This window comes from Oncorhynchus keta, chromosome 19 (genome assembly GCF_023373465.1).
Source record: "Oncorhynchus keta strain PuntledgeMale-10-30-2019 chromosome 19, Oket_V2, whole genome shotgun sequence".
NCBI lineage: Eukaryota > Metazoa > Chordata > Actinopteri > Salmoniformes > Salmonidae > Oncorhynchus > Oncorhynchus keta.
Genome location: NC_068439.1, coordinates 74,296,632 through 74,313,626, shown reverse-complemented (window position 1 = coordinate 74,313,626; position 16,995 = coordinate 74,296,632). Strand labels below are relative to the sequence as shown.

General features: G+C 43.6%; 1 protein-coding gene across 2 annotated transcripts in view; it reads right to left on the bottom strand.

Annotated features, from left to right (window-relative positions):
- LOC118374950 (glutamate receptor ionotropic, kainate 2-like) overlaps window positions 1-16,995 on the bottom strand; it is a 197,495-nt gene that overhangs the window by 31,397 nt on the left and 149,103 nt on the right. For both annotated transcript variants that reach the window (XM_052471297.1, XM_052471296.1), the window contains exons 14-15: window positions 3,022-3,140; window positions 157-374 (exon numbers count right to left, since the gene is read on the bottom strand). In XM_052471297.1, the coding sequence (XP_052327257.1) occupies window positions 157-374; window positions 3,022-3,140 (337 nt within the window). The remainder of the gene's footprint in view (window positions 1-156; window positions 375-3,021; window positions 3,141-16,995) is intronic.

The window sequence follows — 16,995 nt, the reverse complement described above, 5'->3', positions numbered from 1 at the left end:
GAAGTACGATGTAAAGAACAACAAAATAACTTGCGTGAAAAATATCAATATTTTCAGCAGCATAAGAAAACACAGTTTGAACTGGTTTCTCCACAACCACAACGCCTCAGAAGGCCACTTGTCGCATACAGCCCAATGGTTCGCCCAACTAGCTACCTTAAAGAAGGTCATGGTTGATCCGTCCTCCACCACTCCGTACAGGATCTTGGTCTGTTTGGCCAGGTCGTCTGCTGAGTCGATGGGCGACTCCATGCGCTCCACGGTGAGGAAGGCAGCCAGGTTGGCCGTGTAGGAGGAGATGATGATCAGGGTGAAGAACCACCAGATGCCTCCCACAATCCTGGTGGACAGGGCCTTGGGCATGAGCTCTGAGCCTGGGTTAGAAGGTGAGGAAAAGGGGGGTAGGAAGTAGAGACAGATAAAAAAGACTTCCAGAAGATGCAGCTGGGAGAAGATAGTATCTCCATGGAGAAGATATCCACACACTGTAGTGGGTAGCATCTACAAAGATCTGTGGGAGTTGTTTGGGCTGTATATTGAGTTGTTTGGGGTGTATATTGTGCACTGTGGATCACCCGGAAGTAGGCCGAATCCAGGCACCTGAGACAGTCCGTCTGAGACCAAGAATGGTTGATAGGTGTTATACTAAAGCTAGGACTTGGGTAATAAGGGTCTGGTTTCCCAGACCAGATTAAGCTCACTCCTGGACTAAAAAGCATATTGAATGAAGAATATCCATTGACAGAGAATTTTTATTCTAAAATAGGCTTCACGTGGTCCAAGGTGTACTTGGAAAGGTGTACTCATTCAACTTACCATCAGTGATCACAAATGAGTCACATCTTTGAATTTACATGTTAACATTTTACAATAAGCAACTTTTGTGGAAACAGACAAACTGGATGGGTCTGACTGTCATGTACCCAAGATAACCTCACATCCTGACCCCATGTCCCACTACTCTCTGGGTGCTGATTGGCTGTGGGCAATGGGAGAGTACTCTGTGTAGTGGCACATGACACCAACCTGTCATTGTTTTTTTGATGGGGTGGATCAGCTTCAACATTGCAACATTGCAGGTAGCGGCTTCTATTAACGTCATTTTCTACATAATTTCCAATACCCCATATATATTTTTTATAAATATATATTTTTTATAAATATATATTTTTTTATATACACACTACCGGTCAAAAGTTTTAGAACACCTACTTATTCAAGGCTTTAAAAAAACGATTTTCTACATTGTAGAATAATAGTGAAGACATCAAAACTATGAAATAACACATATGGAATCATGTAGTAACCAAACAAGTATAAGCCAAATCAAGATTCTTCAAAGTAGCCACCCTTTGCCTTCATGACAGCTTTGCATGCTCTTGGCAATCTCTCAATCAGCTTCATGAGGAATGCATTTCCCACAGTCTTGAAGGAGTTCCCACATATGCTGAGCACTTGTTGGTTTCTTTTCCTTCACTCTGCGGTTCAACTCATCCCAAACCATCTCAATTGGATTGAGGTCATCTGATGCAACACTCCATCACTCTCCTTCTTTGTTAAACAGCCCTTACACAGCCTGGAGGTGTGTTTTGGGTCATTGTCCTGTTGAAAAACAAATGATAGTCCCACTAAACGCAAGCCAGATGGGATGGCGTATCGCTGCAGAATGCTGCAGTAGCCATGCTGGTTAAGTGTGCCTTGAATTCTAAATAAATCACAGACTGTGTCACCAGCAAAGCACACCATCACACCTCCTCCTCCATGCTTCACGGTGGGAACCACACATGCGCAGATCTTCCGTTCACCTACGCTGCGTCTCCCAAGACATGGAGGTTGGAACCAAAAATCTCAAATTCCATTCAGACGTTTATATTTATATTTATTTATTTTCCTTTATTATTTTCCACTAACCCTACCACCCCTCCCCTAACCCTACCACCCCTTCCCTAACCCTACTACCCTCCCCTAACCCTACCACCCCTCCCCTAACCCTACCACCCCTCCCCTAACACTACCACCCCTCCCCTAACCCTACCACCCCTCCCCTAACCCTACCACCCCTCCCCTAACACTACCACCCCTCCCCTAACCCTACCACCCCTCCCCTAACACTACCACCCCTCCCCTAACCCTACCACCCCTCCCCTAACACTACCACCCCTCCCTAACCCTACCACCCCTCCCCTAACACTACCACACCCCTCCCCTAACCCTACCACCCCTCCCCTAACACTACCACCCCTCCCCTAACCCTCCCACCCCTCCCCTAACCCTACCACCCCTCCCCTAACCCTACCACCCCTCCCCTAACACTACCACCCCTCCCCTAACCCTACCACCCCTCCCCTAACACTACCATCCCTCCCCTAACCCTACCACCCCTCCCCTAACCCTACCACCCTTCCCCTAACCTACCACCCCTCCCCTAACACTACCACCCCTCCCCTAAACTAATGGACAACAACACTTAGGCTTCTACCTCCAGCTTGTACACATACTATGTACATTTTATGTACACAGTATATTTTACATTAGTTATCGTTTGTTTTTAGCCCCATCCTTCATATACCATCCTTCATATACATATACTTCATATACTTAATTGAGCTGCATCTTTTAAGGCTAAACTAAGCCTTTTATAAGCCCTTTATAAAGCATGTATAGATGCCCCATAACTCTTTTTTTCTTTCCACCTACACTATTAAGAAAAAACTGTTCCAAAATTGTTCTTCGGCTGTCCCCATATGAGAACCATTTTTGGCTCCAGGTAGAAACCTTTAAGGTTCCATGTAGAACCCTCTGTGGAAAGGGGTCTACCTGGAACCAAAAAGGGTTCACCTATGTAAACAGTCAAGGAATGCTTTTCGGTTTTCGATAGCACTTTTTTTTCTAAGAGTGTAGCAGCACACACCCAGAGACCCCTGTGTGTACCCCGGAGCCTGGCCTAAAACCTTGGCCCTTGGCCCCCAGAGAGAGTAGGACACAGAGATAGCCACAGCACCAGCAGGCTGAGGCAACTACCTTGCTGCATGAGAGCCCCGACGCCGAACCAGAAACTATTGAGCAGTGTAAAATTGTTTTCCACCACGTCCGAGTCTGGGTTGCACGGATGGGGGTTGTACCACTCGTACGGGCTGAACCTGTGGTTGGAGAGAACACACAGACAGTTCAGTCAAACAGAATAACATTAGTGGCCTCTACAATCTCTTCTCTATCCAGTTAAACACACAACATTCCTTTACTTAAAAAAAAGAACATCGCTTGAGGTCGATTTCCTAAAAATAGATACATGTACTGTATATCTGGAGTCATATTCCTGTTAGGCTGAGAGAGGATCTCATGTCAGATGATTTGGATCTAATATGGCTACAGGTTCATCTACCTCACCTAAAGCCTATTCTTGTAGGGTTAGGGTTCTATAGACCAACAAGTGCTAAAAGTCTGTATTTGGACTATAATGTATGTGTGAAATGTTGGATAATGTATGTGATATCAATAGAGTTGATGACTGGTTGTCATCAAGCTGCCTATTCCAAGCTGTAACCAGTGCTTGCAATCTGGTTCAAGGTATCAGTCAACCTACCTGGGTATTTACAAACAAAACATGAACTAAATCATCCACATGTATTGATCACATCTTTACTAATGTTGCAGAAATCTTCTCTAAAGCAGTATGCACCAATCAAGAAACGGACTGTTAGATGACGAATTGAACAACGATATGGCTGAGAGGGATGAGGCAAAGGGAATAGCAAAAAAGTCTGACAACACAGCAGACTGGCAAATGTACAGTCAACTGAGAAATCAAGTAAATAAACTAAACAAAAAGAAGAAGAAAAAAGAATGAAAGAATGATAATAAACAGCTCTGTAGTACTTTAAATGAAATTCTAGGCAAAAAAGCAATCTTGGTTCCATCCTTCATTGAGGCAGATGGCTTGTTCATAACTAAACCCTTTGATATTGTCAACCACTTTAGTAACTTTTTTGTTGACAAGACAAGCAAACTTAGGTAAGTCATGCAAACAACAAATGCTGAGCCTTCATAGTCATGCATAATGGATTAAATAATGAAAGACAAGCACTGTAGTTTTGAATTCCACAATGGGGGTGTGGAAGAGGTGATATTTTTTTTTGCAATCTATAAATAAGGCCAAACCCTCAGGAACCGACAACCTGGATGGTAAATTGCGGGGGTTGGTAGCGTAGTACATTGTGACTCCTGTTTGACACATCTTCCATTTAAGACTAGAGTACAGTGTGGGCCCTCAGACATGGAGGGAGGCAAAGGTCATTCCGCTACCCAAGAATAGCAGAGTACACGTTAATGCTTTTAACAGCCGACCAATCAGCCTGTAGAAAGTGCTTAGTAAACGTTAAGTAAAAAATGTGTCTGATCAAATACAAAGTTATTTTCCAGAAAACAAACTAACAACAGAGTTTCAGGGAAGGGCACTCAACATGCTCGGCACTGACACAAATAACAGATGATTGGCTGAAAGAAATTGATAGAAACTGTCTCTGCCTAGCCTCTGTCTCTGCCTCCCCTGTCTCCACTGGGATTCTCTGCCTCAGCCTCCAGTATCTATGCTGCAATAGTCTATGTGCCAGCGGGCAAGGGTCAGTCTGTTATATCTGGTATAATTCTCCTGTCTTACCTGGTGTCCTGTGTGAATTTAAGTATGCTCCCTCTAATTCTCTCTGTCTTCCGGAGGACCTGAGCACCTGGACCATACCTCAGGACGACCTGGCCTGATATCTCCTGGCTGTCCCCAGTCCACCTGGTCAACTGCTCTGCCTGCGGCTAAGGAACACTGACCTGTTCACTGGATGTGCTACCATGTCCCGGAGCCGCTGTTTTTGACTCTCTCTCTCTACCGCACCTGCTGTCTCGACCTCTGAATGCTCGGCTATGAAAAGACAACTTCCATTTACTCCTGAGGTGCTGACCTATTGCACCCTCTACAACCTCTGTGATTATTATTTGACCCTGCTGGTTGTCTATGAACGTTTGAACATCTTGAAGAACAAACTGGCCTTAATGGCCATGTACTCTTATAATCTCCACCTGGCACAGCCTGAAGAGGACTGGCCACCCCTCAAAGTCTGGTTCCTCTCTAGGTTTCTTCCTAGGTTCCTGCCTTTCTAGGGAGTTTTTCCTAGCCCCTGTGCTTCTACATCTGTATTGCTTGTTGTTTGGGGTTTTAGGCTGGGTATCTGTATAGCACTTGGTGACAATTCATTTGATTGTGGAAGCTGTTTTGTTAGACTTCAGTGCAGCTTTTGATGTCATTGATCATAACCTATTGCTGAAAAAACGTAGGTGTTATGGATTTGCATCCTCTGCCTGCAACAGTAAAATAAATAACTGAGACACTTAACATAGAATAGGTAACTAGCAATAGGCTGGTGCAAAATATCTAAATAACTGAAAGCATATTTTTTGTGACAAATCACTTGCTCAACGCTGAACCTCCTTTAGAGCTATTATTGATTAATGTGGCTATTGAGCAAGTTTAGGAGACTAAACTGCTGGGTGTCACACTAGATAGCAAGCTGTCATGGTCAAAACATATAGACTCAATGGTTGCTAAAATGGGAAGAAGTCTGTCCACGATAAGGAGTTGCTCTGCCTTCTTGACATCTCAGTCGACCAGACAAGTCCTACAGGCCCTAGTTTTGTCACACCTGGGCTAATTCCCAGTTGTGTGGTCAAAGAAGGACATACTGTAGGTAAATTGCAGTTGGTCCAGAACAAAGCAGCACGTATCGCACTTAGATGTACACAGAGAGAAAGTGTCAGTAACATTCATGTCAGGCCTTCATTGGAGAACCTATAGGCCTTCAGTGGTGAACCTATAGGCCTTCAGTGGTGAACCTATAGGCCTTCAGTGGTGAACCTATAGACCTTCAGTGGTGAACCTATAGGCCTTCAGTGTGTGACAGGTTAGTACAATGGTGAACCTAGTGTATAGGCCTTCAGTGGTGAACCTACTGTGTAGGCCTTCAGTGGTGAACCTACTGTATAGGCCTTCATTGGTGAACCTATAGGCCTTCATTGGTGAACCTATAGGCCTTCAGTGGTGAACCTATAGGCCTTCAGTGGTGAACCTATAGGCCTTCAGTGGTGAACCTATAGGCCTTCAGTGGTGAACCTATAGACCTTCAGTGGTGAACCTATAGGTCTTCATTGGTGAACCTATAGGCCTTCAGTGGTGAACCTATAGGCCTTCAGTGGTGAACCTATAGGCCTTCAGTGGAAAACCTATAGGCCTTCAGTGGTGAACCTAGTGTATAGGCCTTCAGTGGTGAACCTAGTGTATAGGCCTTCAGTGGTGAACCTATAGGCCTTCAGTGGAAAACCTATAGGCCTTCAGTGTGTGACAGGTTAGTACAATGGTGAACCTAGTGTATAGGCCTTCAGTGGTGAACCTACTGTGTAGGCCTTCAGTGGTGAACCTACTGTATAGGCCTTCAGTGGTGAACCTATAGGCCTTCAGTGGAAAACCTATAGGCCTTCAGTGTGTGACAGGTTAGTACAATGGTGAACCTAGTGTATAGGCCTTCAGTGGTGAACCTACTGTGTAGGCCTTCAGTGGTGAACCTAGTGTATAGGCCTTCAGTGGTGAACCTACTGTATAGGCCTTCAGTGGTGAACCTAGTGTATAGGCCTTCAGTGGTGAACCTATAGGCCTTCAGTGGAAAACCTATAGGCCTTCAGTGTGTGACAGGTTAGTACAATGGTGAACCTAGTGTATAGGCCTTCAGTGGTGAACCTACTGTGTAGGCCTTCAGTGGTGAACCTAGTGTATAGGCCTTCAGTGGTGAACCTATAGGCCTTCAGTGGAAAACCTATAGGCCTTCAGTGGAAAACCTATAGGCCTTCAGTGTGTGACAGGTTAGTACAATGGTGAACCTAGTGTATAGGCCTTCAGTGGTGAACCTACTGTTTAGGCAGGCCTTCAGTGGTGAACCTAGTGTATAGGCCTTCAGTGGTGAACCTAGTGTATAGGCCTTCGGTGGTGAACCTAGTGTATAGGCCTTCAGTGGTGAACCTAGTGTATAGGCCTTCAGTGGTGAACCTAGTGTATAGGCCTTCAGTGGTGAACCTAGTGTATAGGCCTTCAGTGGTGAACCTAGTGTATAGGCCTTCAGTGGTGAACCTAGTGTATAGGCCTTCAGTGGTGAACCTACTGTATAGGCCTTCAGTGGTGAACCTAGTGTATAGGCCTTCGGTGGTGAACCTAGTGTATAGGCCTTCAGTGGTGAACCTAGTGTATAGGCCTTCAGTGGTGAACCTAGTGTATAGGCCTTCAGTGGTGAACCTAGTGTATAGGCCTTCAGTGGTGAACCTAGTGTATAGGCCTTCAGTGGTGAACCTAGTGTATAGGCCTTCAGTGGTGAACCTAGTGTATAGGCCTTCAGTGGTGAACCTAGTGTATAGGCCTTCAGTGGTGAACCTAGTGTATAGGCCTTCAGTGGTGAACCTAGTGTATAGGCCTTCAGTGGTGAACCTAGTGTATAGGCCTTCAGTGGTGAACCTAGTGTATAGGCCTTCAGTGGTGAACCTAGTGTATAGGCCTTCAGTGGTGAACCTAGTGTATAGGCCTTCAGTGGTGAACCTAGTGTATAGGCCTTCAGTGGTGAACCTAGTGTATAGGCCTTCAGTGGTGAACCTACTGTATAGGCCTTCAGTGGTGAACCTAGTGAATAGGCCTTCAGTGGTGAACCTAGTGTATAGGCCTTCAGTGGTGAACCTAGTGTATAGGTATTCAGTGGTGAACCTAGTGTATAGGCCTTCGGTGGTGAACCTAGTGTATAGGCCTTCAGTGGTGAACCTAGTGTATAGGCCTTCAGTGGTGAACCTAGTGTATAGGCCTTCAGTGGTGAACCTACTGTATAGGCCTTCAGTGGTGAACCTTGTGTATAGGCCTTCAGTGGTGAACCTACTATATAGGCCTTCAGTGGTGAACCTACTGTATAGGCCTTCAGTGGTGAACCTAGTGTATAGGCCTTCAGTGGTGAACCTACTGTATAGGCCTTCAGTGGTGAACCTAGTGTATAGGCCTTCAGTGGTGAACCTAGTGTATAGGCCTTCAGTGGTGAACCTAGTGTATAGGCCTTCAGTGGTGAACCTAGTGTATAGGCCTTCAGTGGTGAACCTAGTGTATAGGCCTTCAGTGGTGAACCTAGTGTATAGGCCTTCAGTGGTGAACCTAGTGTATAGGCCTTCAGTGGTGAACCTAGTGTATAGGCCTTCAGTGGTGAACCTAGTGTATAGGCCTTCAGTGGTGAACCTAGTGTATAGGCCTTCAGTGGTGAACCTACTGTATAGGCCTTCAGTGGTGAACCTACTGTATAGGCCTTCAGTGGTGAACCTACTGTATAGGCCTTCAGTGGTGAACCTAGTGTATAGGCCTTCAGTGGTGAACCTACTGTATAGGCCTTCAGTGGTGAACCTAGTGTATAGGCCTTCAGTGGTGAACCTAGTGTATAGGCCTTCAGTGGTGAACCTAGTGTATAGGCCTTCAGTGGTGAACCTAGTGAATAGGCCTTCAGTGGTGAACCTAGTGTATAGGCCTTCAGTGGTGAACCTAGTGTATAGGCCTTCGGTGGTGAACCTAGTGTATAGGCCTTCAGTGGTGAACCTACTGTATAGGCCTTCAGTGGTGAACCTAGTGTATAGGCCTTCGGTGGTGAACCTAGTGTATAGGCCTTCAGTGGTGAACCTAGTGTATAGGCCTTCAGTGGTGAACCTAGTGTATAGGCCTTCAGTGGTGAACCTAGTGTATAGGCCTTCAGTGGTGAACCTAGTGTATAGGCCTTCAGTGGTGAACCTAGTGTATAGGCCTTCAGTGGTGAACCTAGTGTATAGGCCTTCAGTGGTGAACCTAGTGTATAGGCCTTCAGTGGTGAACCTAGTGTATAGGCCTTCAGTGGTGAACCTAGTGTATAGGCCTTCAGTGGTGAACCTACTGTATAGGCCTTCAGTGGTGAACCTAGTGTATAGGCCTTCAGTGGTGAACCTAGTGTATAGGCCTTCAGTGGTGAACCTACTGTATAGGCCTTCAGTGGTGAACCTAGTGTATAGGCCTTCAGTGGTGAACCTAGTGTATAGGCCTTCAGTGGTGAACCTAGTGTATAGGCCTTCAGTGGTGAACCTACTGTATAGGCCTTCAGTGGTGAACCTAGTGTATAGGCCTTCAGTGGTGAACCTAGTGTATAGGCCTTCAGTGGTGAACCTACTGTATAGGCCTTCGGTGGTGAACCTAGTGTATAGGCCTTCAGTGGTGAACCTTGTGTATAGGCCTTCAGTGGTGAACCTTGTGTATAGGCCTTCAGTGGTGAACCTAGTGTATCCCCTTAAAAGATTTAGATGCAAGTGGCTGTTCCACTGGATGTCATAAGGTGTATGCACCAATTTGTAAGTCGCTCTGGATAAGAGCGTCTGCTAAATGACTTAAATGTAAATGTAAATGTAGGCCTTCAGTGGTGAACCTAGTGAATAGGCCTTCAGTGGTGAACCTTGTGTATAGGCCTTCAGTGGTGAACCTAGTGTATAGGCCTTCAGTGGTGAACCTTGTGTATAGGCCTTCAGTGGTGAACCTACTGTATAGGCCTTCGGTGGTGAACCTAGTGTATAGGCCTTCAGTGGTGAACCTTGTGTATAGGCCTTCAGTGGTGAACCTTGTGTATAGGCCTTCGGTGGTGAACCTAGTGTATAGGCCTTCAGTGGTGAACCTAGTGTATAGGCCTATTTATGCATATCAAAGTAGTGTAGTGGAGGTATACGACTTATCCATTATGTAGTACAATACAGAAATCATGCACAAAGTAGCCTACACAATTGCAAAGCACGTGAAATATATTCACATATGCACCTGCACACACAGCCTAGTTTCAGCATAATTTCATCTGCAGGCAGTAAGTGTGCAGCTCTCAACTTGTTTTGTCATGGAGCAGCTCACAGAAGAATGACATCGGTATCCGGTAGGGTAGGAAAGATGTTTCAACTTATCTACCAGTAAATGCTAACTAAGGCAACAATGGGTATGCAAACCAGGTATTGAAATAGTCAGAAGTGTTGGTTCGTAGGCTATTTGTGATGTGCAATTGTCATCATGTGCTGTTTGCATCAGGGGCGTAGACATGGATGGGCCTGGGTGGACAGAGGCCCACCCACTGGGGAGCCAGGCCTTCACAGGCCCACCCACTGGGGAGCCAGGCCCTCACAGGTCCACCCACTGGGGAGTCAGGCCCTCACAGGTTCACCCACTGGGGAGCCAGGCCCTTACAGGCCCACCCACTGGGGAGCCAGGATCCACCCACTGGGGAGCCAGGCCCTCACAGGCCCACTCAATCACATTGATGTGGTTTAAGCATTGTTGTGGACTTAGACCTTCACATTTGTGAGTGGTGAACCTTTAAAAGAAAAAAGGTGTGATTTTGAGAGTGAAAATCTGAATAATCTACAGGAGAAAAAAAACAGGGGGCCTTTCCTTTGCTGGGGGGCCGTTTGGGAACATTGTGGCAAAATTGGACGATACCCACTTCTCCAGGCAAGATAGCAGTCACACACAGCATGATGTTGAAACGCCACTACACCCCTGCATAGAGCAGATGGAAAGACAGCAGTCACACACAGCGTGATGTTAAAGCACCACTACACCCCTGCATAGAGCCGATGGAAAGACAGCAGTCACACACAGTGTGATGTTAAAGCACCACTACACCCCTGCATAGAGCCGATGGGAAGACAGCAGTCACACACAGCGTGATGTTAAAGGATAAGCAGTCTATAAACTCTGACATAATAAGCCAGTAGGTCCCAACCATAAGAATACAAAAACACAACCAATCTAAACGTACATCTAAGCATTTCCTAATCTAAATTTACACCCATTGCAAAAAAATATTTCATATTTAGCACACAAAGTAACCTGTGACCTAAAGTTTAAAGTGGAACTGACAGCGTTTGAACTACTTTGCAGATATGAAACAAACAGACAATCATAATATCAGTCAAAAATATCAAATTCCCAGTTTATGCTACAAAAGCAACTTTATAAAGAGGTTTTAAAAATAGGTTCTATTTGACTCAACGTTCCAAGACGTACACTAAGTTATTTTTGGCAGAATAGATGGATGCAGTTCAATGCATGATTCATATAATTCACCAATACATTTCTTGGTAGTCCAAAACATATTGCTATCAGGTTGTAAATCCCAGCTGGCCTGATACATTGTTTGCTTCCTCCATTGGGGATGCACTGTTTCAGATTCAGCGACTCAAAATTCTGGACAAAAACAAAAACAATGTAACTAAGGCTGGGAATGTCAACACAATCAAACTATCTAGGGCAATGATCACAAGTCAGTCATAATGTGGCTAATAGGCTAGTGTAACTGTAGCAAGCTAAAAACATGGAGCCTAACAGCTAGCTTCTTGGAGGATGTCAGGTCATCCCATTGGAGGAGTGGGTGAGTGACTGAGTTTTCCCCCTCATATCGTTTTTTTGGTGGCTATACACAGCTAGAGATGCAGGCGTCATTGGGTTAGCTAGAAAGAACTTAAATGACTGTTCTGCAGTTAGCATATCTCCTGCATTCACAAATTCACTCTGGCTATTTACTCCGATTTCAGAGCACTCTCGTCTGAGTGTGCCAAAGTGCAGAACAACTGATGAATTTACAAACGCGCAACACCGGCTGAATATGACCAGTGTCAGTAAACGCAGGCAAAGAAAGTCATAATTAGTCACAAAGCTCTAGATAACATGTAAACAGCCGCACCAGCTCTGCTAGAGCAAGTATGGCATTTTCCGGTCACAACTTGCAGACTTGTTTACGTGCTGCTGTGCATTTTGTTGCTCACCTTACTTTTCTACCTGACAACTTTACTTTTTAATTACCATTTATATTTTTTAGTTTTTCCCTCGCTCAATTTTTTTTCATTCAACTTTGGGTTTCCAAAGCCAAAAGGCTTCGGAGCCATCATCGACTCAGTGGGTTTTGTCCAACATGTCTCCGGACCTACTCACTGCCACAGTCATACTCTGGACCTAGTTTTTTCCCATGGAATAAATGTTGTGGATCTTAATGTTTTTTCTCATACTCCTGGACTATAGGACCACAATTTTATTACGTTTGCAATCGCAACAAATAATCTGCTCAGACCCTAACCAAGGATCATCAAGTCGTTCTATAAATTCTCAGACAACACAAAGATTCCTTGATGCCCTTCCAGACTCCCTCCGCCTACCCAAGGATGTTAGAGTACAAATGAACCACCTAATTTCATGAGAAACTAGCTCTCTGGTATACAGAAAATACCCGAGCTCTGAAGCAAGCTTCCAGAAAATTGGAACGGAAATGACGCCACACCAAACTGGAAGTCTTCCGACTAGCTTGGTAAGACAGTCCTGCAGTTTCAAAGAGTTTCAAAGAGCAGTTTCAAAGAGCCCTCACTGCTGCTCAATCATCCTATTTTTCCAACTTAATTGAGGATAAAAATGTAAAATGTATTTTTGATACTGTCGCAAAGCTAACTAAAAAGCAGCATTCCCCAAGAGAGGATTGCTTTCAACTCCTCTTTAAATCTGCGTATTCCTCCAATGCTCAGTTTTCCTGAGTCTACACAACTCTGCCAGGACCTAGGATCAAGGGAGACACTCAAGTGTTTTAGTACTATATCTCTTGACACAATGATGAAAATAATCATGGCCTCTAAACCTTCCAGCTGCATACTGGACCCTATTCCAACTAAACTACTGAAAGTGCTGCTTCCTGTGCATGGCCCTTCTATGTTGAACATAATAAACGGCTCTCTATCCACCGGATGTGTACCAAACTCACTAAAAGTGGCAGTAATAAAGCCTCTCTTGAAAAAGCCAAACATTGGCCCAGAAAATATAAAAAAACTATTGGCCAATATCGAGTCTCCCATTCCTCGCATTTTTTTGTTGAAAAAACTGTTGCTCAGAAACTCACTGCTTTCCTGAAGACAAATAATGTATGCAAAACGCTTCAATCTGGTTTTAGACCCCATCATAGAACTGAGACTGCACTTGTGAAGGTGGTAAATTATCTTTTAATGGGGTCAGACCAAGGCTCTGCATCTGTCCTCGTGCTCCTAGACCTTAGTGCTGCTTTTGATACCATCGATCACCACATTCTTTTAGAGAGACTGGAAACCTAAATTGGTCTGGCCTGGATTAGATCTTATCTGTCAGAAAGATATCAGTTTGTTTCTGTGGATGGTTTGTCCTCTGACAAATCAACTGTACATTTCGGGTGTTCCTCAAGGTTCCGTTTTAGGACCACTATTGTTTTCACTATATATTTTACCTCTTGGTGATGTCATTTGGAAACATAATGTTAAACTTTCACTGCTATGCAGAACTTTCACTTCTATGCAGTACACTTCAATGAAACATGGTGAAGCCCATTATATTAGTAGTGCTTGTCACTTATATCTAAGTGGTCACTTGTCAAAATGTAAAAAAAAAAATCTTTCTGGGGGTATATGTGCACAGATTTTAATAACATTTAATTTTGCTAAAATGCTGTCAGTTCCACTTTAAATGCAACAATGTTTCACACGCATAATTTATTTTCAAAGACATTGCTAACAACAGCAAGCATGCTGCAATAAAAACCAGATGATGATCATTTGAAACTTAACTTCTTGTTGAAAGTTATCTTTGAAAAGGGAGAAGCTAAAAAATTTGCAAAAACATCCTCTTTGATAACACCTGTTGCAGCCGCTACAAACTAGCCGACAACAAAAGCTAGCTAGCGAGACCTTGGGAAAACTACTGCTCGCTATTAGCCTTCAAGAAGGCAGTTTCCATACGTTTTTGTAAAAACGGTCCCACTCATTAAGTCAAAATGTGATTGGTTGATTCCACTGCCACTCCAAAATGTTGACCTATGTTGAGTGACAGATGCCTTTATCTAGCTTCTGATGGCCTAGCCAATGGCTGACTTAGCAAGCAACTGTAGCTTTACCTCCCCAGAGACCCCCCCCCAAAAAAATCCTGATTGGATATTTTTTTCTCTTCAGTGTTAACCCTTTCCTTTCCAATAAAAAATTAAGAGATTAAATCAGAAAATCATTAAAAATAATAAAATAATAATATTTTTATCATTATTATTCTGTTATTCTAATAATTATTTTATAAATCCTTACAACTTCTCTGAAGGCATAGAAGGCCAATTGTTCCCCACTGTGTTTGGGTTAGTAATAATTCAATTTGACCTCAGCATGCGTTTTTTCACAATAATGAATGTCTAAGGAATCTATATGTTGTTCTGAAATATAAACACAGAAATACCGGACATTTTGAACTCTTATTATTTGGTGATTTTACAAAATTACAATCATGGTCTTAAATTGGACTCGCTTTTTTCTGGTCCTGGTCTTGACTTGGTCTCGGTCTTGACTCGGTCTCGCCCCCCTGTCTTGGTCTTGTCTCGGACTCAAATTGACGCTCTTACAAGCTTTTACTATGGCCTTAGATTCCTATTCTCCACTGGAGACCAAACACAAATAATTTACCCTTTCCCCTGGATCAACATATTGACATATTCAAATGCCTTCAGTTTATTGTGAGGCCCGATCGATGGAGTGGAATAACACTGTCACTGGAGATAACGTCCCCATCCCTGATCATCTATGGAGCTCATTGAGATTCATCGACTCCCCCTCTCCCTCGACTCCCCCTTCCTCTCTACCTTCTTCCTTCCTGATGCCCCCATGCCCTCCCTCGGGATATTCCTCCTTTATTATGGTAGCCCTTAACTGCAGTCAGATGACATAGTGGCTTCATGGGTGTAATGTTATTAATACTTTTAATAATTTCATAATTAATACACTTTTTTTATACGCAGAAAGTCAGGTCAATGTCAAACGGTTTTGTTACATTTCAGTGTTCTGTTCTTTATATGAAGTGTAATATTGGGATGCAAACTCAAAACATAATACATTTCAACTCTATATCTGCCATGGTATATGTATATTCTTTGTTTAAGCCCATAACCATCTGTATGAGGTGTATACTTTTGGTTCAGATTAGATTTGTTTAAGTCTACCAAGAAACACTCTGTGACCTTGATTTAGCCCACTGCAGTAAAAGCTTATTAAGTGAGAGTGGAATCAAATAAGCAGTGCGATTGGATTAGCATTGGGCATCAGAACCTGAGAGTGTGATTTGGTTAGTATTAGGCATCAGGACCTGAGAGTGGGATTGGGTTAGCATTAGGCATCAGAACCTGAGAGTGGGATTGGGTTAGCATTAGGCATCAGGACCTGAGAGTGGGATTGGGTTAGCATTAGGCATCAGAACCTGAGAGTGGGATTGGGTTAGCATTAGGCATCAGAACCTGAGAGTGGGATTGGGTTAGCATTAGGCATCAGAACCTGAGAGTGGGATTGGGTTAGCATTAGGCATTAGGACCTGTGTGTGTGATTGGGTTAGCATTAGGCATCAGGACCTGAGAGTGTGATTTGGTTAGCAATAGGCATCAGGACATGTGTGTGTGATTGGGTTAGCATTAGGCATCAGGACCTGAGAGTGGGATTGGGTTAGCATTAGGCATCAGGACCTGAGAGTGGGATTGGGTTAGCATTAGGCATCAGGACCTGAGAGTGGGATTGGGTTAGTATTAGGCATCAGGACCTGAGAGTGTGATTGGATTAGCATTAGGCATCAGGACCTGTGTGTGTGATTGGGTTAGCATTAGGCATCAGGACCTGAGAGTGGGATTGGGTTAGTATTAGGCATCAGGACCTGAGAGTGTGATTGGATTAGCATTAGGCATCAGGACCTGTGTGTGTGATTGGGTTAGCATTAGGCATCAGAACCTGTGTGTGTGATTGGGTTAGCATTAGGCATCAGGACCTGAGAGTGGGATTGGGTTATCTTTAGGCATCAGGACCTGCGAGTGGGATTGGGTTAGCATTAGGAGTTGCCTAATATGGGCATGTCTGATCACCTATACAACATCCAATATGCAGTGATGTGAAGTTTAAGTAAAAATACTTTAAAGTACTACTTAAGTAGTTTTTTGTGGGTATTTGTACTTCACAATTTATATTTTTGATAACTGTTACTTTTACTTCACTACATTCCTAAAGAAAATTCTGTACTTTTTACTCCATACATTTTCCCTGACACCCAAAAGTACTCTACACATTTTGAATCTTCAGTTTCTTAGCAATTTCTTGCATGGATTAGCCTTAATTTCCTAGAACAAGAATAGGCTGACAAGTTTCAGAAGAAAGGTCTTTGTTTCTGGCCATTTTGATCCTGTAATCGAACCCGCAAATGCTGATGCTCCAGATATTCAACGAGTCTAAAAAAGGCCAGTTTTATTGCTTCTTTAATCAGAACAACAGTTTTCAGCTGTGCTAACATAATTGCAAAATGGTTTTCTAATGATAAATGAGCCTTTTAAAATGATAAACTTGGATTAGCTAACAACAGTTTTCAGCGGTGCTAACATAATTGCAAAAGGGTTTTCTAATGATAAATGAGCCTTTTAAAATGAAAAATTTGGATTAGCTAACAACAGTGCCATTGGAACACAGGAATCCTCTGTACGCCTATGTAGATATTCCATAAAAAATCATCTGTTTCCAGCTACAATAGTCATTTACAACATGAACAATGTCTACACTGTATTCCTGATTCATTTGATGTTATTTTAATGGACGAAAAATGTGCTTTTATTTCAAAAATCAGGTCATTACTAAGTAACTCCAAACGTCTGAACGGGAGTGTAAGTGCTTATGAATGGGATATGGTATTAGGTGCCAGGCGCACCGGTTTGAGTGTCAAGAATTGCAAAACTGCTGGGTTTTTCACGCTCAAAAGTTTTCTGTGTGTATCAAGAATGGTCCACCACTCAAAGGACATCCAGCCAACTTGACACAACTGTGGGAGATATTAGTGGGAGATATTAGAGTCATCATGGGCCAGCATCCCTGTGGAAC